Below are 27,576 nucleotides of genomic sequence, written 5' to 3' on the forward strand. Positions count from 1 at the left end.
CATCCAGAGAAAGGATGGGGTATTAGACAATGTAGTTTCATGTTGTTTGGCTCTTAGCTACTGACTATTTGGAGTTTTTTGTGGAGTAGGAAAATTTCTGAAATAGCGTGCATGGAGTTTAGGAACAAACCATTTTGGAAAGGAGTTTGTCTGGGTCATATTTGATTCAATGAAATACTGAAGAGCACTTTTTATGTGTGCAGTGTGTTGTCTGAAAATGCCTGCATTTATAGGAAAGTAAATCTGGAATGATCAATGCATCTTGTTTCTTCTACAGAAAGTATTAAGAATGTTTTGTTTATGAAATATATTGAAACTACATTGTTAGATTGATGTGCCACTCATAAAGCAGAAATATTACTGTTCCAAGTAGGATATTGCTGCCTATATATGTGCAAAGAATTTAGATACTAGTGTAAAGCTAAGTATGTTTTCTGTCGTTCTAGCTACCCACATAGCTACTTTCCTTCTAAAACATTGTAGAAAAGTTTGTAGCTAACGAGTAGACATTAGGTATAGATCTATCTTCTTATACTATTGATAGAACAAACTACTTAAAAAAGAACAATTACAGTCGATTATCTTGGAAAGGAATGATCAGATAGCGCTGTATACTCAGCAAAAATAACTTCATTCTGAAGATAAATTTAAAGAATTCATCCGTCTTAGAAGAGTCTTGCATTTTAAATTGTCACTATATACTTTTATCTCCCCAAATATATTTTATTTTAAGGTACTTGTGGTCCAGGCTGTCAGACCAGACAGACTACAGAGTGCCATGGCTCTTTTTGCATGTAAAACCCTAGGTAAGTTAATTTTTCACCAGGGTACTTCTGCACAACAATTAAATAGCTTTTTTTTGTCCTATGTTTCTCTTTTATTTTTATGCTTCTTACAGAATCCATAAGTTTTAGCATGTGAAAATACACTCAGAATAGGTTTGCTGATTTTGTTTTTGTAAGATATTCTTCAAAGTGCTTTTAAAATGGTTTGATTTATTCTGCACAGTGATTGAAAATAAAATTAAAAGATTTTTCAGATTCTTTTAATTAATTCTTGAACACTGGAGTAATTAAGAAAGGAAGATAACTGGTTTTCTCCAAGTTTTACACTGCAGCACTCTCATTAAGACTCAGATTTTCCATAAATATTATTTTAGGTCATTTATAATTTAAAGACTGTTAGGTTTGAGATTTTATAAATTGAGTCTCAAAAGATTATTTAATTAATATCAGTCATTTTTGTCTAACTCTTGGTCTGTAATACTTTTTACTGTCTCTTTAAAAATACACATGATTTAGAGTGGTTCAATGCTATGGCTGTCTATTTCTTCTAGTCAGTCAGTTTCCTCTCTCAAGTCTATTATATCCAAAGTTTGAAATGTATATGCCAAATAATCTTAATATTACAGTACAGCACTCAAAAACCTTCCTTCAGTTTTTAGCAGTTTTGAGTATCTCATTGGGGTGGACATTGTAAGCTTTAAAAGTCATTTTGTATTATTGCCTTATGCTGTGGACATTATTTGTTGCTCAAATTTGGCTCCGTGTCTGCCACTCAGACTGGTATTTTCAGCATTAAGGTATAGCTTCTCTATCAAACGTTATTAACAGGTAGAGAGGGTACTTTGGTCATGGTGACATGGCCCATGCTGACAATGTCCCTATCTGTTGAACTCAAATGACAAGAGTGATCTGCAGTGTGTGTGGCTCAAAAACCAGCAGAGACCTGAATGCAGAGTGAATTTATTTGCTAGCTTACTGTCTTCCAAATCTTAATGTGTTACATAAATTACTTGTGTTGGGATCAGTTCCTTGGAGGAGTATTGCATAAGGGAATGTTTTTGGTGAATTGAGCTACAGCCTCACCAAAGAAGGCAGAATACCATTGACTCCATTTGGATTTTCAACACCAGTAAATCATACACAGATTTTTCATGCATATCAGTGAGATTGGCGAAACCCTGACTAGCACTTTTTAACTAATGAAAGATGTTATGCTTGTATGAATAGTTTTTTTTCCACCATGTCTTTTCCAGTGTCCTTGTCCTGAAACAACTTAAGCTGTTTCACATAGTTCTAAGGGAAGCCATTAAGTTTCCAATCTCATTTGGCTGCTTTCCTGTGAGAAAAAATGAATTCCAAAAGAGCTGCAATATCCTACAAGAAAGTCGTTCAATTCTGTTTTATCCAGACATTTTTTTTCTTTTCTCACCTTTTACCTATATTTTGAAATTTATGGATGACAAATAATTTCTTTTGAAGATAAGATTCATAAGAATTTTCTATGAATGTATTTTTTATCACCTGAAGCATGCTTATTTTTTTATTTTATATGCCATAGAGAAATGCATCATGTTAACAGCTTTTCAGTACTTAAAGGGGCCCACAAGATAACTGGAGGTGGACTTTTTACAAGAGCATGTAGTAACAGGATAAGGGGGAACAACTTCAAACTGAAGGGGAGTAGATTTAGATTAGATATTAGGATGAAATTTTTTCCTGGGAGCTAGTGAGGCACTGGAACAGATTGCCCAGAGAAATTGTGGATGCCCCATCTCTGGAAATGTTCAAGGCCAGGATAGATAGGGCTCTGAGCAACCTGGTCTAGTGGAAAGTGTCCCTGCCCATGGCAGGGTGTTGGAACAAGATGATCTTTGAGGTCCCAATACAAACTGTTGCATGATTCCGTAGTACAAATTATATAACATTGTTTGTTCTATGTGCAACATACAATCAATAGCTCAATTCTGAAAACAGATGCCATCTTCGAGGAAATGCATCTTTTAGTTGTTGTGGCATAGATGTTACTGATTTGGGCTCTTCTGTCTTACTGTATGTTGTGATTTCCTATTGCATCCAATGCTTCACTGGTTAAATGCTGTTCTAAACATGCATGAAAATACATGGTTAACACTATTTAATTTATGATACACTTATACATGTACCTTTGGGCTCATGTATAAATACCTTTCTTATACTAGGTCAACATTCTAGACATTTAAGTTGTATATTGAAACAAATAATAGATGTAAGTAATCATAGTACCAAGAACCGTGTAAGTCGAATAATTAAGACTCTCAGGGCAGTGAGAAGTTCTGCATGTGGACATAGACACTGCAATTAGTTTTAGCAAATAGCATAGCTTCTCGTTCCACTCCTCTCTTTTTGTATGTTTTCCTCAAGACTACACTCTAAATAAAGACTGCAGTTTGTCAAGCTGGAAATCCAGAAATACTTTTCTTCTCAATATGGGGTACCTTATACCTGTGTACATCTTGTAAGGATTTTTTCTTCATTTCAAAACCAGCTTTATGGTGCCAGCTAAACAGAACTCTTGACAGTCAGATGTACTCTAAAGTGGATAATGAAGCACCCCATCATATGTAGTTACTTTATTTCCATAATAATTCTAATTCTAATTACAGAAATAAAAGAATTATCTCCATCACCTCTGAATATGAAACGTCTGTACAAAGAGACTCTGGAAATTGAGCCTATCTTGATAATAATTTCTCCTGGTGCTGATCCTTCTCAAGAATTACAGGAACTTGCCAATGTTGAAAGAAATACTGAGTGCTACCATCAGGTCAGTCGTAGATAAGTGTAGTGATTAAAAACCACAATATGTAAAATTTTGCTGTACTAATATTTGTTTTTCTTAATTTTCCAAGGAAGTTGGTAAGTAAAATCATAGTTTTGTGCCTGTGGCATTTTGTTCTTCCCACCTGTCTTGACACTAACTTCTCATTCCATTGGCAAAATGGGCTGGAGGAGAGATACACAATTAGTCATGCTCACAGAAGCAGAATCCAAACAAGAGACATTACTCCAGTGTGGAAAAGGAAAAAATGAGAAGATGTATGGATGTATGGAAAAGAAAAAAAGAGGCTGAGAATTGTTAACACATGCTGCAGCATTATCTTTTTTGATATGGAGTAATTGAAACAAACAAAACCCGCTAAAAACTAGGCTTCATATAGAGCTCTGCTTATAGAATTTGCACATTTCTTTCTTCAACAGAAAACATAAATTTGGTGTTCTGTGTTCATGATTACCTTAGGTATTTTGTGAAATTCTGTAAAATACTTTGAGAAATTTTACATCCTTGAAGGTTCCCAAGAATTCACTGGGTAAAACCCTTAACTCTTGATTTGATCTTTCATAACTGGCCCTACTTTGAGCAGGAGATTGGACTAGATATCTTCCAGGATCCATTCCAATTCAAATTATTATAGGAATCAAGTGGTTTCCTAATATTCCCAATACACAGTAACAATATGCTTTATAACTTTCTGTAAAATATTATTTCCTTCTGTCATTTGACATATTGGTGGGAGGATAGTTTTTATCTAGCTGATCACTGGTTAGCATAGAAATGGAAAATGTCAAGTTTAATGTTGCTTTTAAATAGTCCTTGAAATTGTTCCTTTCCTGGAACATAAACTGATATAATATATTTTTCCCATGAAACTGTAAATATTTAGATCCTACTGCCATCCTATCTAGTTGTGAACATTGCAGAATGCATATTTTTTACTCTGCCACACAGGTTTTCATGTTTATCTCTAAATATCTTTACATGTTGAACTTTCAAAATGCAGCACAGTGTGGTATTCAAGTAAGGATCAGGGCTCAAAGCTAAATCATCTGAAAGTTGTTACACTAATGAGAATATCTTTTTGTTATTTTTTCCTACACTTTCTCACATAATTTGAATAGAACATAAAAGATAGAATTTTCTTCATTGTTGATTTATTTCTCACATGGGATAAAGCACAGAGTGCTAAATTTCTGCTGTCTGCTACTATATTGCTAGTGACTTCCAGTTGTCTTCTTTGGACTATTTTCAGTTATTTTAAGATACTATGCTCAGTTCTACTTGGTCAAAGAATCATAATTCCAAGACAAGACTTTGCACATTGGCTAAGACTCTTTATTTCCAGCTTGTTTGCTTCAGGGTTTTTTGTTGTGTATATCCTCCAATTAGATTGTAAGGTAGAACTAATATGGTACTATAAAAAGTGAAGAAAGGAGTCTGTGTTAAACTATTTATATATCCCAGCTGAAAAGAGAGCAGCCTTTGTTTTTCACTCATCTTAATATAAAATTGAGTATTTCTTTTCAAAGAAAGTACTAACTTCCAGTCAAAAGAAACTTAGTTCTCATTTATCTCTTATTTTTGCAGTTCTGCAGTAATGCAGTTTAGTCATTGATATTTAAATTACTTTTTGACTTCCCAGGGAATACAAACACTGTCACCAAGTGATATATGGTTTTTTCCATTAAAAGACTAGGTAATGTTGTTTGTACAGAAACTGGCTAGATAAGTTGCAAAGAAAATCTTGTTTCTGTTAATCTTTTCCCTACTTTAGTAACCTATTACATTAGAGAAAATTCTGGCTGTATTTAGCACTCTTTTTTTTAACGTATGTATCCTAACTTGAAAACACGATTTTGTATTTAACTGTTAAATGAGGTATGAGGGATACTTGATACAAGTGTGTCTGCCATTTCAGATTGCCATGGGCCAGGGCCAAGCTGACCTGGCTATTCAAACTTTAAGAGAATGTGCTCAGAATGGAGAATGGCTGTGTTTGAAGAACCTGCATCTCGTTACATCTTGGCTTCCTGTGTTGGAGAAGGTGAGGGTAAATGGAGATGGTGATATGGGAAACCAGACAAAATTAGTATGCAACATTTCTGAAGCATTTCAAGCATTTCCATGGTGATGTTAAAAATTGCTGTTTAAAAATACACTTTTGTGGTTTTCTCAGTCATGAATAAGGTGATCTGCTTCAGATTTAAGCAGCTCCTTTCTTTGTGTGAGTGCTTTAAGTTTCATACAATGTGGAGTATTTCTACCACAATGAGTGAGCAAATGCTCCAGTTAGTACTTCTGGTATTTTGTGGGATACTGTCCATGGTTTTCCATGAACTATGAATCTATGTATGTTTGAATTTAATTTTTCCCTCTTCATTCTGGGACTTTCTTTTTAGTAGTATTTTTTTTTTTTAAGTGAAGACGCAGGTTGAGTCACTGAGGTTTTTGCTAATTTGAAATTTAAATGTCTCATATTTTATAGAAACACACACTTATGGTATATAAAATCACTAACTTGCTAACTTAAAATTGATTTTATATGATATACTTTTCATGTATATCACCATAAAAATCCTCAAAACAAATAAAGTCAGAAGAAAATAATGGAATTCCTTCAACAGTTACTACAGTCTTAGTTCTCTAGTTTTCAGTGATTTTTGTTAAGCATAGTCTGTGGATGTGAACTTGGAGTCTGTCATCTGTCTAGCAGTAAGCATGTGGCATGTACCTTCAGCATTCCTATAATCCATTTGGAAAAATGGAAAGGCAAAGCAAGATAACACTGATGTGTGTCATGTAGTCTGAACAAGACAGTCAACAGTAATGAAATGTTTGTAAGCTCCTTGCTGAATACAAAATTTCAGACCTTGTAAGTATTAAAATATGGATATGTGTCAGGAGGGTCTTATTCTTTCCACATGAACATGATGCTAAATGTGTTAAACTTCTTGCTGAGCTTAATATAGACTAAGATTTGCTGATGTTTGACTCTGCACATCCCCTTGCCTGTTTTGCATACCATTAGCAAGTGTGAGGCTATGTAGTTCTTACATTTGAACATCCTCTTTAGAGACTACTGCATATTCATAAGTCAGTTTCATCCAGGTTCAGAAATTCAGTTCTCACAGTCTTTGAATATGGACCCAAGTGTGCTACAGTGAGATAGATTGAAAACTGGCCTAATTTGTTACTTTCAGCATCAAGAAAGCCAGTTGGAGGCCAGTCATCAGTGTCGTGCTCTAGGCATCGGTACTGTAGCCAACATTGTTTAACATCCTAATTAATGAGGTGAATAACGGAACAAAGTGCATCCTCAGAAAGCAGAGATGATAAAAAACTGTGGAAAATAATTGATGTAACAGATGAGTGTACTTTCATTCAAAAGGACCTTGATAGACTGGAGAAACAGGCTGACAAGAACCTTGTGAAGTTCAGCAAAGGGAAATGGCAAGTGCTTCCCATGAGAAGGAGTAACTCCAGCCACCCAAACTGTCTGGGGACAAACTGGCTGAAAAGCAGCTTGGCAGAAAAGATCTGTGAGTCCTGGTGGATAAGAAGGGGACCATGAGCCAGCAAAGTGACTGCAGCAAAGACCACTGGCATCCTGGGCTGTTTTAGGCAGAGTGTTGCCAGGAAGTGGAGGGAGGTCATCCTTCCCCTCTACTCAGCTCTGGTGAAACACACCTGGAGTTGTGTGTCCACTACTTGGCTAGCCAGTGCAAGAGAGACATGGGCATATGGGAGCTAGTTCATTAAAGGGCTGCAAAGGTGATGATGGAGCTGGAGCATGTATCATACAAAGAGAAACTGAGAGACCTGGCACTGTTCAGCCTGGGAAAGGGAAGCCTCAGGGGGAATCTTAATATTTTGTGTGTTGGCTGATGGGAAAGAGTAAAGGAGACTGAGTCAGACCCTTTTCAGTGGTGTCCCGTGGCAGAACAAGAGGCCATGGGCACAAACCAAAATACAGGAAATTCTACTTAAATATATGATAGAACTTATTTTAATGTGAGGATGATCAAACACTGGAACAGGTTGCCCAGAGAAGCTGCAGACTCTCCATCCTTGGAGATACTGAAAACCTGACTGGCTACAGGTCTGGGTAACTTGTATCTGGCTCTGGTTTGAGCACAGAGTTGGACTAGACAGTCTCTGATAGTTCCTTCCAAGCTTCACAATTCCATTATACTATGTACCAGTTATAGTTGTCATTTTGCTTAAATAGTTGAACAAATAATGTTTTTTCAGATTTTTTTCTTTCTAGAAACATTGAAACCAAAATGATAGTTGTACTCTAGAGATTATCAGAATGAATGGATTGTGAGAAAATCTTTTACGAGGTTTCTGAGATGTTTTTCTTCCAACACATATACACAAAACTGTTGACTTTGTTCTGAAACCACTTTCAGGCAACTTAGGTGTCTTTGATGGCAAATGTGTGGGTTTCAACTGAAAATAGAGCACCAGCAGTGTGTCTCCGTATATTCAATAATTATATATTTTTGTGAAGCCTTTATATTTGAAAAACTGTTGACAGTATTTCTCTTAGACCTCAATTTTCCAATCTTCAGTTTTCTGTGAATCATGATACATGAAGGGTTCATGCAACAAATATTTGAAGAAAAAGAAATTAATATAGCTATACTGGTGTTGAAAGTCATTGAAATCTGTTGTTTATATCATTTTTGATGTAGCCTTCTGGTGTTACTGTACTTAAAAGAACTGTTCTATATTTTTATGTCCTGAATTTAGTATCTAAGAGAAAGGTGCAAATATTTTGAAACAGCTAGGATGAACTTCAAATTTGAGCACAGGAATGACATAGAATGTGCAGAGGCAACACATCTTGAACTATAATGTTATGTGTATAAAGCAACTGTTGATTTTTTAGATAAACCTGACTTTCTAATCCAGGATATTATAATCTTGTAAATACTGTTCTATATATAAAAACCCCAATCACCTCAAAGCCTATTTCAATATATAACATCTCTTTTTAATAGGAACTGAATACATTACATCCTCAACCAAACTTTCGTCTTTGGCTTACTACGGAAGTTCATCCAAAATTTACTCCAATTTTGCTTCAGTCAAGTCTGAAAATAACTTATGAAGTAAGATCTGTTTGGAAAGCTTTTATTAGATTCTTACATTGAATGAACCTTGATGTATAGTAAACTGTATGTTTAGATAGAATATCTGGTTTTACCTTATATTTCAATTGCATGTAATACAAAAAATATGAGTTTACCTTGAAAGATGATTTTTTTCCTAGATGCTTTTTCTAATTGAAAGTGTGAACTGAAAATAAGTTTGCATAGGAGAAGTAGTTGTTCTGTTTTGTGCTCCAAATTATTTTGTGCATTTAATCAATTTTTCTTAAAAGCAAAAATCTACACAGGTGTTGTTACATGGATGGAAAACAAGGAGTTTCTCCTTGATGAATATCCTCATCTGAAGATCACAGAACCCACTTTCTTTTCCTTATTTTCCTTTTGCCCTGTAACTTTATATTCACTGGACTCTTTAAAAAAAAAGGTTCTCTTCCCATACAGCAGAACATGGTTCAAAGCCTTTACTCAAAATTGAGAGCTTTGCATTTGAAATGGCTCAGTTTAAGGAATAACTGGGACTATGTTCCTCTGAGTGATTGGAAAGTAGTCTAATCCTGAATGCACTTTAGCAATAATGCCCAATATGGAAATCATTAGTAGGAGTGTTCCTAAGTCCTCCATTTGTAATGGAGTCTGGAGATTTTGCCTGCAGCTAATCCAGGAAACCTTTTAGAGTCCAGTGTTGCTGACTTTCTAGAAGCTGAAATAGTTGCACTTTCAGATTGACTGCAGGTATTTTAAAATTTTTGTAGTACCTTCTTGCTTATATTGAGGTCTTCAATGATACAGAAACTGCAGGACTATGCTACTCATTCCATTGTCTTTGGAATAATTGGAACTTTGCACAAATGCAATATTCTAAATAATTTTGTTTCCTTTCCACTTGCAATAAATATTTTGTTACCATGAAAGAACAATGATAGGCAATGACTTGGCAAATTATATTTTATTATTATATGGTTGTAGTATGTTCCAATGTATGTAGAATGTTACCAATGAAGATACAGATATGAAAAAAAAAGTCAATTTACTACAGTATTTTGCCATCATTTTTCTAAAGCAACAATGGTAATCTTATGGAAACACTAACAGCCAATTCTCAAAAGAAAGAAAGAACAACGAGCAATTTTAGAAACACAAAATTGTAATTTAAATATCTTTAAAATTCATGTTTGCCTTCAGACTTGAAAACAATCTGAGAATGACTGAGTATCCAGCTGTTTTTACTTTTAAGCACTGTAATTTCAATTACTGCCTACACCTTAAATGCAGTTATTTCTAGTGGTTGTGAACATTACCTACCACTAAATCTGAGACCTGGCATTTTATCATACATATATACCATATTTATATGCTAATAAACAGTGAGGGGATGCCATAAGGCAATTTGACATTCATCTCATCACAGAGTTAATTGGTGTTGAGATTGTAAAATGAGAAGAAAGTTATTTTGGTTGAAAACAACTGAATTTATTTTATGCTGATGTATTTTGGTAGAGTACAATGCTTTTACTAAGTTCTTTTAATGTAGTACAGTACTATAAGTTGATCCTGGTTACGTGGTTACCATTTCCTGCAGTAGGTTGAAGTTATTTTTGCTACAGAATCATTCTGTTGTTAGGCCATTTATTGCAAGCTCTTTCTTTTCTTGTGAAATTTTATTCTGTTAAATACTGTTTGTCATTTCATTAAGTTACAAATTCCAGGTTATGATCTAAGAAAATAGCACATAAAAATACCAGGTTTTCTGTCTCGAACAGTGTTCTTCCTTCCAATGCAGGCACCTCCAGGCCTCAAAAAAAATCTCTTGCGAACTTATGAATCTTGGACACCAGAGCAAATCAACAAAAAGGGAAATTTGTCTAGAGCACATTCTCTCTTTTGTTTAGCATGGTTTCATGCTGTATGCCAAGAAAGAAGAAATTATATCCCTCAGGTAATATTTTATTTGCTATCTTTAAAAAAATATGCCCCATTTATTAGCTTTTATATTTCAAAGTATTTTTCATCATGTGTATGTTGGGTCATATTCAGAAATGAGAATAAATTGGATACTTCTGGTGCCTGCCTTTATTGTCTCTGAATTCATTGCAAAATAAGATCGTGGTAATCTCAGTTCCTGTCCCTCTGAAAATAGCTTCTGCCTGCATGGGGTTATTTTGTGATTCATGTGCTAAGTGGTAATGCTACGGAAGTGTGGAAAAGATTTGTGAATCCTGTTTACTTGGGACAGGCAAAAATATTATGGAAACAGAATTGAATGGAAGACATGAGAAAAGAGACACTAGAGGGAAGGAGGAGATGACACTGTCTTCACTTTCTTCCTACAAACTCCTTCAAGGAGAAAAAGAACAAGGGAAATCATTAATTTCTTGTGAGGATTATAATGATTTTCAGAGATGTGTTTTTTCCTTCGCTAATTTTTTATTATAGTGAACATTTTTTTCTGGCTGCAAGATGTTTAAACAACCAAAAAAACCCCAGCAAAATACCAAACTGCTTTATGTCTTATTTATTTTATTCTATTTAGACTATATACGAAATTACTCTGTCATCTGAAGGGTTTGATCTGGCATAGTCTGTAATGTTTGAGAGCTTTTTGCTAGTTATGACTTTGTGATTTTTAAAGGTTGTTAGCTTTTTGCAGTAATGGGATTTTGAATACGGTGTTCAAGAAGTGCAGTCGGTGAAAATAATTTAAGTATTAAAATGACACATGAATTCTCCTTTGTTCTTGTTCAAATTCACATTCATTTGGCACCAGTTTTTCAAGTAACACAATATAGGATTGATGCTCTCTTTAATTCCACTGCAAAAATGTGTGGACAGTGATAGGTTTATATTTCAAAATTAACAGTTTCTAACATTGATGGACTGTAGTTAATCTCAGGTAGAAGGTCTTGTATTTTATAATGAATTTTGAGTTGTTTTGGGTTCATGTACAGATCTGTCCAAAAACCCCAACATAGCTACTGTTAGGAGCATTTTTCCAGAATATGACCTTTAGAGTATCTGGTTGATAGTTTTTTGTGATCTGTGGAGCAGCTTCAGTCTTGACCTCAGGCTGTATTAATCTCATTGGACATGTGCATGTTGCTGACACATTTGCATTTCTCATCATGAGTCAAATGGGCTGTTGCTGTGATATCATCCATATGTAAAGTACACTGTAAAAGGATAGAGCAAGAAGACTTACCTTGGACATCTGGATATCCTAAATTATTTGTCATATATCAGTATTTATTTACACTTATCCATTTACACTGAAAGCTTTTTCTGAGAATTACATACAATGTACACATTCCTGCTACATAAAGACTAATGCCCAAAGAACAAAAAAGGAGGTCCAAACTGCAAATTACTAAAATATGCATATGGTGGTCAGCATTTTTTAGGTAATAGTAGCAGTAATTGATAATTTTTTTGTTCAAACAAGAAGCTGCATGAATTCAGATGAGAGTATCTAAAGACTATTTAGTATCTAAAAGACTATTTGAAAAATCAGTCCTATTTATGAAAATATAATCTGTATACTGAAATACAAAAAGGCCTTCAGAAATGAAAAATTGTAATTCAATGCATGATCTAGTCGCAGATGTCAGCAAGTTTTAGTTTAAATAAATATTGATAGGAAATAAAATAACCTGAATATTTTTCATACTCAATGGATTCAGTTTTTTTACTGTTACAACTGATTTTTTTTTACACTACCTCTATTGAATGTTTAAAAAATGCACTTTAGAGGTCACAGGTTTTTGGTGTTTTTTTTTTTTTCCCATTAAGTATTATACAGCACTAAGTAACCATATGATACTGGTGTTTTACTTCATGATCATCATTGTGTGACTAATTAAATTCTTTGGATTTCTTTTCATGGTAGGGTTGGACCAAGTTTTATGAATTTTCTTTGTCGGATCTCCGTGCTGGTTTTGACATTATTGATAGACTCTTTGAGGGTAAGTCACTTCTTAAGGGAAGTCCCTTTAGCTGGGATTTGGCATGAAGAGCTTGCTCTTTCTATAGCACTCATATAAAAGTGGAGATGCTCTAGAGCTCACCATCACTCAGCAAAACGAGAAAAACAGGGTGAATTGTAAATCCATTTTTGGGTGATTGGACAAACCAATCCTTGGTGCCCAGGAGAGTATGCTACTCAGCCTTTTGAGTCCAGATGAATAAATAGGAAATACAGGGCTGACTGTAAGATGAAATCTTGTGTTTCCATTCCCCTAAATATTGAATAAATGAATATCAAAGAATTCTTTATATTGACACTCAGTATTAGAGACACTCCACTTTATTGTTCTGTTGACCAGTGTAGAAATTTCTAATATAAGCTAATATGGTAAAGGTAATTTTTTTTAACCCCTTGCATTTTGTACAGTTTCAAAGTAAAATTAGAAACTGATATGTAGAGATAATTTACGATTGTTGACTAAAATGGGATTTGTGGATGGTTACTACTTCTGAAATTTGACCTTAGTTGTGCAGACTTGAACCACACAGCGAGGTAAAGTGATTAAATCATTAACTGTCAATGATAATCATAAATTATTACTGTGATCATATCTTTTCTTATGAAGGAAACAGCAAGTTAACAGCCATAAACTCCCACTTAAAGTAATTGCCACTTCCCTCTCTCATGGGAAGATACTCTTTAGGGAGTACCTTTATGATCAAACTTTCATCTGCACATGAAAGCTGTAGGATACAGTACATCATTGTCCCATGTAGTTATTTTGGGCAACTGTGGTAGAATTGAGGAAGAATAAGTTATTTTGAATTTGTGGGATATAGCTGGGTCAGACTAATCTAAGAAAACATCAACCTGACCAGGAAATTATTATTAACATGCTTAAATTTATGTGCTATGTTTTGTGATTCATAATGATTTGCAAAGTATCTATCCTGGACCTCTTTGTGTTTGAAAGATGGCATTTCCAGTAATCTTACCTATTTGGAGCATGATCTGATTTTTGGTTTAATCAGTCAATTTATATTATGACATCAGATGGTACTGTGGTAGAAAATTGTGTATAAAATTTTATTTATGACAAAGGAGCAGAAAAATAAAATTTTAATAGCATAATTTCTGAAATGCATATAATCAATTAGTTCAAAAAGCACTTAAGGTCTAAAGCTAATTTTCTAATAATTCATTTGCAGCACACTAAGTGTTCTTTTTTCAATGACAAATATTTACAAACTCAAGTTTCTGCAGCTTTTACTATTTGGTCATATTGAAGGACAATTAAAAATTAATTATTTGATGTATTCGTCTCTTTTTATCACCCTGAAGAACTGCAGTGACAAGAAGAAATGCTTATAATGCAATACTATTCAGAGATACAAAACTAATACTAATTAATTAATTCATAGGTTCCAAAGATTTTCAGTGGGAATTTATTCACGGCTTGTTTGAAAATGCAATTTATGGAGGTCGTGTAGATAATTACTTTGATATGAGGGTTCTGCGGTCCTACTTGGAGCAGCTTTTCAATTCACGAATCATTGGCAGTTTAAATGCCAGAGGCAAGAAGATGAGTACTTTCCCATGTTCGATCTCTTTACCGAATTCCTGCAGTATTTTGGTAGGTATACATCTTCTATCACCTAATAAATAATTTATTTTCAAGGATTATTCTTGAAAGATTTCCACAAAGAAAACCAAGGTTACAATCCAAAGGATACCTCTATTTCTTCAGAAAATTATCTCTTTTGTGTGGAGCATTAACTCTGTCACTATTCTTTGTTATGATATCTGATTGGACTGTGGTGCAGAGCAGCCTAGCAATGAAGAGTTGAGTAAAAGAAATTGGGTTAATTTATGAAAAAGATACAATTATGTTTTTATATAATTGGTACATTATCATAACATTAGTCTTTAAAGACTCCTAAATAATCCTGCAACCTCTGGACGAAACAGGAAAACCTGAATATACCTTCTTGTTTCCAAAATATATAAATATTCTGACAATCTCTTGACAGGTCATGGAGGGTATATGACATTTTATTTGGTGATAAATATGGATTTTGATTCTCCTTCAGTATTTCGTTAGTGTAAAAGAGAGGGAATTCAACAGTGTAAACAACTGATCTCTCTCTCCCTGTCCTTTTACCATATAATTATTGTTGTTACTGTGATTAGGACTCACTTTCATTCTAATGAAGGTCTCCATACTAGACCTCTAATATGAACAGAGATAAATAGTATTATCTCAGTTAAAGTAAAATGCTGCGATTTGGCATTCTTTACCTGGATTCTGACTGCTGAGGTTTGGTTTGGGTGTTTTTTATTACTTTATTATGACCATTATTTTTTATTTTCTATAGATGTGCTGAGTTAATATCATAAAAACAGAAGGGATAAACAAACCAGGTCTCTATTCTTGTAGACAATATAGTCAAGTAGATTAATCTTTTTTTTATAGCCTGCACAGCATTTAATCTCTCTTGATACCTTATATGATTAGGTATGTAATAATTTATAGTTCTGCTACTGTTGTTATCTCTGAAGTAAGATTCCGTGTTAAAGTGAGTTGTGCATGTCCAGCACCTGCTCCTGCAAGCAAAGACAAAATGCATGTGGCAACAGGGTGCTGCCAGACTTTCAAAAAGTAAATATTTTTGCCTTTAAATCACAATAAAAGAGATGTCCAACACCATTAGTCTACCTTAGTCTGCAAGGCCTCTCGGTTTTGTGCAAGAGAGCATCACTAGTGACTATTACACTGTAACCACTATTGATGCTATTCTGCATCTCCAATGGTTATGCAAACCTATTTTTACCTAAACTACTTCACTTTTTGAGTGAATATTTTAGTGTATTTAAATACAAGTGAGTGCTCTTAGTTTTATAAATATGTATTATACTCTTATTAGAATTCCAAATACCAAAGTATTTTTTTTCGATATTATCATTAATCTTACCTTTAAGTTTTCAACAGAAGTATTGTACCTACTTTTCAGGGACAGTCTTGGCATATTTTGTTTTCATTTGATATTGTCACTGTAATGAGAATTGCTTTTTGCTCTTTTAGAGTGGAAATGTTATATAAAAGAAGATAGTTTCTGATAAATAAAATAAAGAAAACTATAAATAATATTACCATAATATGCCATGTCTTAAATACTTATTTTAATCTTTGTGTTGTGCTATGCACTTAATGAAATTCTTTTCAGCATATGCTGTTAATTTTCATGAGCAAAATAAAAAGTTCCCTCTGTTATGTCTCTTCTTTTCTTCTTATGCAGGATTATCGTAATATTATTGAAAGCCTTCCAGAAGATGATAAACCTGACTTTTTTGGCCTGCCAGTTAATATTGCTCGTTCATCACAGCGTATCATCAGTGCCCAGGTAAAGTTAGCATTTTTCATTGACCTCTGAATCTTCTCTGCAGCCATTATAAGCTGAAGAGCCCAACCACCTGTTCCTAAATGCAGTTTCCATAAGAAAGAGTAAATTTAAGTACTTTTTATATATGTTGACTTTTATCTGGAGAATTTTTTAATGTAATAACATTTAATCTTTAGTTACAAGAGTATTTGTTTAGCACTTAAATGAACAGATAATTATTGAGAAAGTTTCCAATAATATAATTCACTTCACCTTGAAAAGTGGTATGATAGTTCTACACATAGAATATGGGTAAGATTTTATGCTTTTGATGAAATAGAAATTCTGAAGAATTTTTCCAGAAATTCCAGAATTCTTCCAATTATTAAGAATTTCCTTTCCAATTAGAAATGTGATTTTTTAAAGTGAAATCTGGATGAGAGCACACACTTACTGTATAAGTGCGGTTAAACAGTACAAATCTTTTAAATACTCATTAGCATAGTTTATTTGATTGGTAAATTAGTTGTTTCAGATAACGTGGAAGTTGATGGATTTGAGACTCTTAAATCAGAGCTGTGAAGTGAATTGGTCTGTACATCAAGGCTCTCTTTAAATTTCTGCCCAGCCTTGGTGTGCTTTCTTATGTATGGACAAATTATAGAGGGGAAAAATTATATCATAGAATCATAAGTTAGAAGAAACTTCAGTGATCTTCTGCTCCAACCTTTCTTGGCAAAATCAGTTGGAAGTTCTCCATAATTGGAATTTCTTATGAATCCAAGACTAAGAATTACATTTTTTTTAAAGTATTTAACTATTTGCTCACAGTCACTTAAAAAGGGCTCCAAGCAGAAAATTCCTATTGGTGTATGACCTCTGATCTACTGAAAAAAAATAAAGCCTTCAAGTATTGCATTTGTGGCCTGTCAAATATAGTACTGGTAAATTTGCTTAAATATTTCTATTCACTTAAATCCATAGCTGTATTGTCAAGCTATTTGTGGTTTCTTTAGAACATAAAAACATAAAGATATATAAAGACAAATCAGTAGGATGAAGGTGCATAAGCTATTAGGATGAACTCAAGAACTTGTCTATCACAAAGCTAATACATGCTCCGGGATTCAGTGTAGCTCTCTTTGATGTTGTCTTTAAATCATTTACATAAACATCCATTTAGATGCTTTTGTTTCTCTCAGATTCACTGTAGACTGCTGATTATTTTTTTTAATTTCAGCTATGCTTGCATAACTTGTTACAATCTGCAGTTGTTAAACATGTTAATATTTGAAAATCAGAATAGACTTAGAGTTCCCATGTGAAGGGAAATAGATAATGAGTGCATTTACATGTAAACTCACACTCTGTTGAACTGGTCTGCCATAGCATTGATTATAAGCTATAAATTATGGGTTATAATCTTGAAAATATGAGATGCTCTAGTTACAGTTCTGTGAGATGATATTTTTGTCATATGAGATATTTTCTCATCCAATAGTATTTTGCAGCATTTCTTTTAAGTCTTAGGCAATTTAAGTAACAAAAATGTGACATTTTCCTTGAACTGTGCTTCTCCTTCACTGTGAATGCTACTCCCTTTCCAACAGTTTGGCAGCTGTTTTAGATCCATAGGTGATCCCATGGTTCACAACTGGAAATTGACTGGTTGTTTTCTGACAGGAGTTTTTCTCAGAAATCCATTACCAAGCTAAAGCAAAGAAAAGGTGAATGAACAAGGGTAGTCAGAAGTCAGTTGCTACCAGCTCAGCTGCCATGTCTCTAGCATCAGAGAGGTGAAATGTAATACCCTGTCCACTACTTCACTGATTCTCTAGAGTTTCTATGGATATTATTAATTTTTCATGCCTAGCAGCAATAGCTTGTGTTGCTGCAGCAGCACACTTTAGTAGAAATGGGCTGCATCACAGTGCAGCATTTTGAAGTCATGCAGATATCTTTTCTGTAACCTATGAATTGCTAGTGTTTGGGTAAACCTGAAACATCAATAAAAAGAAAGGGTCTTTTTTCAGAAATTTTGCAAGTGCTGACTATGTTCACAGCTTCGTATCAGCAGAGAACTTTTCTAATTTAAAAGCTGAATATTGCCATGTATTATTTTTACATTGGCAATTGCTAATTGATTTATTAGAAATTATTTCTTCCAGTGTTCTGTGATGTAATTCAGAAAATATTAATATTGAATGCATACTGGTAAAATCCTTCTTCTTAAAAAAATTACTTAAAAATACATTATTTTTTTAGAAATATGACTTAATGGTTTTTTCTGAAGTATGTACTTAGTTGCTATAAGTAGGTAAAGATAAGTAAATTTTTAAAGCCTGGATTTCTAGAGTTCATCGTGTCTCTGTTTTTGCATCGACTGATGTTAGAACAAGTCTTTGGCTCATCTCTTATCTTGAATATGGTCATGAATAATCTCACATCTCTTGCTATGTTCTCTTTCCAGAACAATGCATTAAAATAGAAAAAACCTCCACTGACAGTGTAGCTGCAGGAGTCAGTATACCTCGTCTTACCTTTTTTACACCAGTAGAGATTTTCTGTACTGCAGCTCAATTTCCTCATACTCAACAGCAGTCCTCACCACTTAGTTATAATCATGCTCCTTTCTCCTGATCTGATAAACACTGTATTTTGCCTGCATATTGGCCCATATTCAGGTGGTCCAGTCTCCAGTCTAAGTTATAACCAATGATTAGAACAATCAGAATATGTGAAGGTTTGCTTTAGGCTTCCTGTGCAATGAGAAGAGTCTCTTATTTAGATATCTCTCCAGTGAACTTCTTGCAAAGTGGGCTTTTGGTGCCAGTGGACTTATTTCTTATTCTTAGTTGTGTGCTTTTATAAATTCTTACCAACAAATCTAATCCTTCATTATAATTGTAATAGAACTACATATAAGTATCATCATCAAAATAAAATTTATCGTATGTGATAAATGGAATTTTGACTGACTGAAACAGATAGACCTGCATATGCATTTTTAAACCTTGGAAAAACAGTAAGAACTGTCCTGTTCTGTGCAGGATTTACCATACCTGCAACTAATATGACTTACTGCCATTAACCACCCTAGGAGGATGAAATGAAAATGCAGAGGCATTGTTTTGTCTCCCTTTGCACAGCAGACATATTCACTGCAGGCACTCTAGAGAGTGTAGCATGTGTTGAGTGATCCCAACAAACCCTGCCGAACACAAATGACTGCAGCCTGTAAGTAGCAGCTATATATGACCATTTGACTGGGTAATCTAAACATTCTTCAATAATACAGTAAATTAGAGAAAAAAGACAATCAGTGGTTTACTCATTGCTAGTTTCTGTATACAATACTTTGCTTAATGATTCTAATAATATCTTGTCTCAGGAATTCAGCATTCTTTTAAACATTATAATGCTTCACAGAGAGTATCATATGAGACAGGTTAAGTCTCAGTAAAGTTGAAGAATAGGTTGTTATTGATATTTTCATAAATGAATAAGTACTCTTTCACATTATCATGCAAAGATGAAGGATAGTTACAGTCGCTATACTTTTGGACAGCACTTGATTCTTTTATGCCCACCATCCCAGTGATGGCAGAAGTGGAAGGCAAGTCTGTGGATTTGCAGTGACTTTTTATGACCTCCTGAGGCTGATTGTGCACGCATAATTGAAACTTGCTTTTTAAAGTTCATGGAGTAATGTCTCAAGTGAATGGGACCCCATGCTGGAGCAAGGAAAGAGAGTGAGGAGGCAGAAATAATGTGTGATGAACTGACCACAGCCCCCATTCTCTTGCTCTGTACTACTTGGATTGGAGGAGGTAGAGATTTCAGGAATAAGTTGAGCCCAGGAAGAAATGAGGGATGATGAGAAGGCATTTGAAGATTAATTTCTCATTATCCTAATCTGATTTGATTTGCAATAAATTAAATTAATTTCCACAATTCAAGTCTGTTTTGCCTGTGGTGGTAGCTGGTGAGTGATCTCTCCCTGTCCTTAGCTCGACCCATGAACCTTTCCTTACATTTTGTTTTCCCTGTCCAGCTGAGAAGGGGAGTGATAGAACAGCTTTGGTAGGCACCTGGTGGCCAGCCAAGGTCAACCCAGTACACCTTCAAAATTCTTAAAAACGTCAGAGATGTAAAATAATCCTTTGGGACTCATTGCTGACAAGTCCATAGACTGTAGCTTCTCACCAAATTTTCAAAGAAATACTACAAAATTTATTTATTTGTATATTTTATATATGAATTAAAATTTTTGAGCTCTTAATACTCATAACCTAAATATTAAATAGGTTCCAGTTCACTTAAACTGAACTTGCTGGAAGTATTTCTCCTCCTATATTTTTGTCCTTTGGAATTTTATTTGCTTTTCAACCAGGCCAGTGATACTCTGCAGTTTAGGTGGTTCCGATTTTGCAACAAAATTACTTGCTTTAAGAACCATTTTCATACTAATTTTATAGTCTCAAATAGAATCTAAATCTGTCTATCATTTTCTGTGACAGAGTGGGGATATAAGGGGACTTATTTTTCTCAGACTTAATTTTACAAATTTTCCTTCTTGCTGGAATTCACAAACTTCTTCTTTTATTTACCAGAACACACTTATTTTTTTAGATAGTCACTACACATTGGTAGTGAAACGAATAAAACAGAAAAATATTTTCTAAGGGTGATAGTCATCTAACAAAGCTTTATTTTTCTCACAGTTAGGTACCTAATCTAATGGTTATCTAGGCTCCCTGTGTATTACAGTCCAGCTCCAAGATACCATATTCATACCTGCCATGGAGTGAATTACACAGATGTGTAAAATCCTGTTTCCTTCACTCATATCTCACTTATATCTTCAGTTAGTGTTTTAATATTTTTTAAAATAACTCCTGTGTTAACACCAAGTATTTTGTTTGGATGTTATTGTAACAATTCCCACAAGTCAATGATACTTTAAAAACAGATATTGTGGAATTAGAGTTTATCTTTGAAATACACAGAGAGGTTCTGTCAGATTTTTAGTTCAGCTCTTAGAGGATATTTTGTTTAAATCCTCCTTGGAAAGACTTGTGATGTATTTATTGATTCAAGCCACTTCAAATTCCCCTGACTGATATTGGAATAATTTCTTATGAGTTTGTTTTTCTTTTAAATGTTTAGGTAATGTGATAGAAAAATATGATAAGCCAAATTCAAAGCCAATTGAAATTAAAACAAAGAAATCTTAGTGTAATACCTCTCATCTAGCTTGAATCATTAATATTATCCACCTCTTTTTAACTAGTCATCCATTTTACGTTCTGTTACTATGGAAAGACAAGCAGCTACAGGGAATAATTTTTGCCAGGCTTAGATAGAAATCTAAAATAAAGGAGTGAATCACCTTCTGGAATTACTTAGTTCTTTCCATTGAACTTTGAATCAAGCTTTGTAATAATGTCAACAGCATTTCTAAAACTCATATAATGAACATTTTAATGGGCGTTTAAGAGACTAGAGAAAATAGCCGTAGCTATGAGATTGTTGCTTACTCAGAATACAGGAAGGTTTCTTTTCTGCTGAAAACTGTTTGAAAAATTAGATTTTTATTAGAACGGGATTTTAAAAATAGTTGGTTTTGCCATTTCTGTATGGAGCATTGTAACAATGTAAATATAGTTGTCACACTTGCATTTCCTTTCATATTTCAAATTGAAAAGTCCAGGAGGAGGAAGTGAAATTTCAAGCATCCTAAAGTATGCAAGTTACAGTGCTTGTCTCAAAGACGAAAAAGGGATTTTATTAATTTGTAGATTTTTTTTTGCTTGTGTTATTTTTCAGGGCAGTGAAGGACCAACACATTTCAAATTTCATTTGTTTGTTACCAGTTTTATTTTATTCAACTGCTAAAGTGAGTGGTTCATTATGCATCCTCAGGCAAGGATATCATTCACATAAATGAAAGAGTGTGCTTGTGAGACTGACCTTGTGAGACTTGCCCCCTGTCTGCCAGTGTGCTGAGAGTGCACTCAGTCTCCTGCTTGGGATCATTGATAAAGACACGAAAAAGAATTGGCCACACCACTGGTGACCAGCCAACAGCTGGATTGAAGTTCCTATTAGTGTATGAGTGTGTTCATGTTCTTTGCTTGGGTTGTTTATTTCCCAGTGTTATCTCCTCCTTTGCTTCCTACACCATGCACAGACACCTTAGAATACTTCAGGTTTTATGCACCATGCCTCATTTTTATTCTCTTACATTCGGCCAATGCCCCATGTTTTCTTTGAACTTTTTCATGTGTTGAAACCCATTTCACCACTAATTGTTTCCTGCTGGTCTTATCTCCAGCTGGGCTTTGGCTTTTCTAATTTCATCTTGAATTGCCCAAGCAGTTCTTTCATCATCCTTGATTTTTCTTCTTATATGTTCCTTTTTTTTTTTCTTTTTGCCTTTCAATCCACAGAGGTACTCATGCTTACTCAGTTATTTTCTAAAAATGTTGGCCTCTCTGCACAATGAGGGGACTTGTTCTGAAGCTCATTCAAAAATACTCTTTTATTCCCCTTTTTAATTAACTGAAATTAATGTGCTGTCCACTCTACTGCCTTGAAATTTCCCTCTCCTTACTATACTGTATCATATTTTCCCTCTCCCTTATGACCATTAAACTAATGTCTTATTTCCTTAAGTCCAAAATCTTAATTCTGCAGTTTACTTCGTGGTTATCCTCAACATACATAAAAATATAAATAACAATTTCTGCCTGCATTTGCAATGTGGGCTGTTAACCAGCACTTCAGAAATTTCCTTCAGTGAAGTCATTATTAATAATACAGCTTTTTTACATATATTTTTAAAAATGAAGATGCAGAGTTGCAAATAATGGTATTTAGAGGGCTTCTGTGACTAGAAGGTAACTCTTAGTTTAAAGTTCTGTAAGCTCTAATTCCTATGAAAATTTTCTTGATGCAGTTCTTTGACATAGTATAATGCTTGTATGTTTCTTCTTATTCTCAGTAGAAATATCATCTTGCAGATCATTGCTATAAGTATAAATTTGTTTTTGTACAGAACTACAGTGCACAGTGTTAGAGAATTTAAAAATGCCTATGAATGATCTGTGCCTGTATCCATATTTGTTTTCATGTGGGAGGAGTGCCCCCAGATGCCCCAGAGGGCTGTGCTGACATTCAGTGAGACCTGGACAGGATGGGAAGTTGTGCAGAGGGAAAGTTAATGCAGTTCAACAAAGGCATATGCAGGGTCCTGCACCTGGAGAAGAATAACCCCAGGCACCAGCACAGGCTGGGGGTGACCTGCTGGAAAGCAGCTCTGCAGAGAAGGACCTGAAGGTGCTGGTGGACACCAGGCTGTCCTTGAGCCAGCAGAGTCCTCCTGGTGGCCAAGAAGGACAGAGGGATCCTGGGGTGCATTAGGAAGAGCAGTGCCAGCAGGTCAAGGGAGGTGATCCTGCCCCTCTGCCCAGCCCTGGTGAGGCACATCTGGACTGCTGTGTCCAGGTCTGGGCTCCCCAGTTCAAGAAAGATGAGGAGCTACTGGAGGGGGTCCAGGGAGGAATGATGATTGGGGTATGTGTCTTACGGGGAAAGACTGAGAGAATTAGGTGTGTTTCACCTGGAAAAGGGACAACTGAGGGATTTTATCAATGTTTACAGGTATATTAAGGATGAGTATCAAGAAGATGGGGCCAGACTGTCCAGTGGCGCCCAATGACAGGACAGGGGGCAGTGGGCACATACTGAATCACAGGATGTTCCATCTGAGGAAAAACTTCCTAAATAGGAGGGTATTTAGAAAACTGGAAACTGGAAAACTGGAACAGGCTGCCAGAGAGGATGTGGTTGAATATCTCCTCTTCTGGAGATACTGAAAACCTGTCTGGAGGTGATGCTGTGTGGCCTGCTCTGGGTGAGCCTGCTTTGGCGGGGGGGAGGTTGGATTAGATGATCTCTAGAGGCCCCTTCCAACCCCAACAATTCTGTCATTCTGTGATTCATACCATGACATTTCATACTCATCATGAATGGCAGCTGAATCATTTGAAAACTTGAGAGATTGTTCTAGCCGAAACTCGACATAGAGAATTAATATTCACACGTTACATCAGCATGACTTAAGAAAATTAGGGTTTCTGAACAATGTCAAGTTTACAAAATCAGGCAGAAAGCATGTTGCTGAATTGAATATTCCACAGGAATTAATACTAGCACAGCAATCTCAAATGGAATCATTCTTTTTATAGATGGGATTACTTAAAGAGAAACAATTTCTTTAATGAAATCCATCAGTAATCAAAAGGGATAGCTAATTCGACCTTAGTGTAGCTACTAAATGCAGCTATGTACGTAAAATAAATACTCTTGCTCTTCTATGTGTCCTTTAAAATTAGAAATTTTGTAGGAAAAAAGTTATCTTTTTATAACTTTTATTATGAGATGGATATTTTTCAAGTTAAAATTAGTATTAAAGTAATAATGAAGAACACTGTAGAGCAATCTAGTAAAGCAGAGAAGGTACAAACGAGGGTCAGGAAACATGAAGCAAATTTTGCCTCATTAAATGTAATTGCAGTGATCTCACTGACTTCAGTAAAACAACATTTTATCATTGGGTTCTTTTTGTTTTTTTACTTAGTTTCTGATGTGCTCTTATTTTCATTGAGTCACTGGCTAATTCTGTACTGCTTCCTACTATTCCTTGCATATCCTTTTACTTGGATTAAAACTACTGTCTTACTAAAACTGTGATCAGATATATGGTTCTAGTGGTGTTTTTTGCCTTGTTTCTGAGAGCATCAGAGACAGAAGGTGTAGGGGAGGGTGTATGAGGGCACTGGCGACTCTTAAATTGCTCCATCATGCCTGAGTTTGTACAACATATCTCCACGGTTGTTATTACCCAAGTGTCATAAAGAAAAGTTGGGGTATGTCCACCCAATATTGCAGTCATACATCTGACTGCAGTATTTCTACTGTACATGGAATAGGTGGGCTGTGGTGTGTGGTTATTTTTCAAGGTGCAGCTGTAGTGATAACTGTAGCTTCTTGAGTGTTTGTCAACAGACACAATTTTCTCTTTCACCATCCAGCTCAACAGGACTTAGAACATGAATTTTATATTGACTGTTCCTCCATAATTCTAATTATGTGACGTGGAGTAAAATGTGTATAATTATTGACAATTATTTTAATTATTGAAAAGCAATTTGCATTATTCTTGAAATTCTTATGTTATTACTATAGATTCCAGATGAACATAAGTTTATTTTCCTAAAATAATTTAGCAATTATATAACCTTTCAATTATTCAGAGTGTTTAATTACTGACATTTATTACATCCCACATCAAAATACATGACTAACAGTCTCTAGTAGATGAGTAATGTCAACCTATATTTATTACGCTGCGACTGAGAGATCTGAGTACTTAAAAGGAATTTAATGAAATATGGGGAGTATTTTGAATACACCTGTGGTGATTCATGAAAGAGATGTGTTGTGCCATTAATGGAGTGAAAGCCACAGTACTGTGCTCTAACAAAAAGAGCTAGAAAACATCTCTTTTAGTGAATCAATGTAATGCTTCAAACAACCTAATTAATTCTTATTGGACTGGTGCTGTGTATTTGAAAATATGTTGGTGGTGCTCTGCATATGAGAAGTTGCTTATCTTCTAAGAATAGGCTGCCATTTTCCAGTCTCCTTAAATTTTGTCAGAATGTGTAATTAGTTACGGTCAACCACCTCTTCTGGCATTCCTTTTAGCTTCATGGTCTCCACATAATGTGTATCCTGTGGACCTCTGTGAAGTAAAACTCTTAGTTATTCTTAGGAGAAGGTTCAGCTAGTGCTGAACATCTACAGCAGGCTGCTGACTTTCTTTCCTCCCCTGAACCCCCGCTCTACAGAGGGTCTTCTTGTTGTCAGAGGTATATGATATATGATCTGCTTCTGTATAAAGGAAGATACAGGTGTGGTCAATGTCTTTGCCACATTGACTCTGTATCTGGTTGAGGAGGCATGTATCTCTGTACAGAGTGCAGCCCTACTTCAGATCCTTCATGAGTGAAAGTGCAGCTTTGAGGTGACCTTGATGGAACAAGGAAAGAGCAAGCATAGACCTACGCTGCCCCTTACTGATCCACATGCAGTAGGAATGGTTGGCTTACAATGGCTTACAAGTGCCATTAAAGTACCTTCATCCTGACAGCATGCCTGGATCCTGCTCTTGCAGGGAGGGTAAGGGCCACAGTCAGGGACTGAAAATCAGAGAGGTTCCGGTGCCAGCTCGGTCTTAGGCTACTTTCTCAGCAATGAGGGGACAGCAGCCAAGCTGTGAGAAGCAATAGGGAAGCATGTAGTTCTGGCAGAAGGGATGTCACACAGAAACCTGCTCCCTCTTGTGACACAGGAAAGACGCAGTTGCATTGCACTGGGTTAGTACTTTCACAATATTTACCAAAGTAATTAAGCTATAGCTTCATATTTTAATTTGAGCTGTAAAGTCTTATAAAACCAGAAATATATCCTTGAACAGCTGTGTAAAGGGATATATTCTTTCATTCAGAGAAATGGAGCATAGAAGTGGTTTCTGTGCAAAGACTACTACGTCCTTTTAAAACTGGTAGATGGCAGTAGAGTATCTGCTTTGACATCTGTAGATTTACTGAGAGGGCTTTGCTAGAGTTTTGTACAAAAATAAAAATTCTTTTTATATGTTCCATAATATTGAAAAAAATACCAGTTATCTGACTAGCAAATCTTTCCAGCTTAGCACTCTTAGAACAGTAATCATATTGAGTTCAGAAATGATTGATCTGAGATTTTTTTTTAATTCAGTGACAGAATTTCACGATATTTTTGACTATATTACTTTGCTCTTTTTTAAGTCTTAATACTGTGTGTAAAATTTGATTTGATTCTGAAAAGAATACAAGACTTAGATGTAACTCTGTGTTTATTATATTTTGTATTTGTGAAGTAATATTTTTCGCAGTAGTTGTGAATGATTGAAGGCAAGACTTTATCTTATGCATGAATAAAGAACAGAAATAGATTTTGTGTTCCTAGAATTCTTTCTTGTCTAAGTTTCAGAGAAGGGGAAGTTAAAATCTTGACATTTCCTAATTTTTATTTTTTCCATTAATTTTAATTTTCATGTAAAACATGACTTTTTAGTAGTTCCATAGGAAGTCGCATGGGAACATTCGTTGTCTTTATAGCTTTCCATTTTGTTCATTATCTCTCATCATTTCTCTTGATGCATGTATTTCCTACTCTAATGTGCTGGTCAATACCATAGCAGCATATGTCTGTAGATGCACCAAAAAATATGCAATAGATTAAAAAGCTGAAATGCACAAGTAATTTAATAGCTAGGTAAATAAATATTGACATTCTTAGTTTGACCACCCCACTTTTCTTAATATATGCAATTTGTAATTTTCTGTGCTGATAACTCAGAAAAAAAACATGCAGTGCATGAATTTTCCACTAAGAACAGAGAAAATAC

At 35.0% G+C, this 27,576-nt stretch overlaps 1 protein-coding gene across 5 annotated transcripts in view; it reads left to right on the forward strand.

Moving 5' to 3' along the window:
• DYNC2H1 (dynein cytoplasmic 2 heavy chain 1) overlaps positions 1–27,576 on the forward strand; it is a 145,108-nt gene that overhangs the window by 78,174 nt on the left and 39,358 nt on the right. For all 5 annotated transcript variants that reach the window (XM_088159415.1, XM_088159414.1, XM_088159416.1 and 2 more), the window contains exons 75-82: positions 734–806; positions 3,428–3,588; positions 5,519–5,644; positions 8,607–8,717; positions 10,498–10,653; positions 12,598–12,673; positions 14,097–14,308; positions 15,972–16,076. In XM_088159415.1, coding sequence (XP_088015541.1) covers positions 734–806; positions 3,428–3,588; positions 5,519–5,644; positions 8,607–8,717; positions 10,498–10,653; positions 12,598–12,673; positions 14,097–14,308; positions 15,972–16,076 — 1,020 coding nt within the window. The remainder of the gene's footprint in view (positions 1–733; positions 807–3,427; positions 3,589–5,518; positions 5,645–8,606; positions 8,718–10,497; positions 10,654–12,597; positions 12,674–14,096; positions 14,309–15,971; positions 16,077–27,576) is intronic.

Source organism: Sturnus vulgaris, chromosome 2 (genome assembly GCF_052056855.1).
Source record: "Sturnus vulgaris isolate bStuVul1 chromosome 2, bStuVul1.hap1, whole genome shotgun sequence".
NCBI classification, from domain to species: domain Eukaryota; kingdom Metazoa; phylum Chordata; class Aves; order Passeriformes; family Sturnidae; genus Sturnus; species Sturnus vulgaris.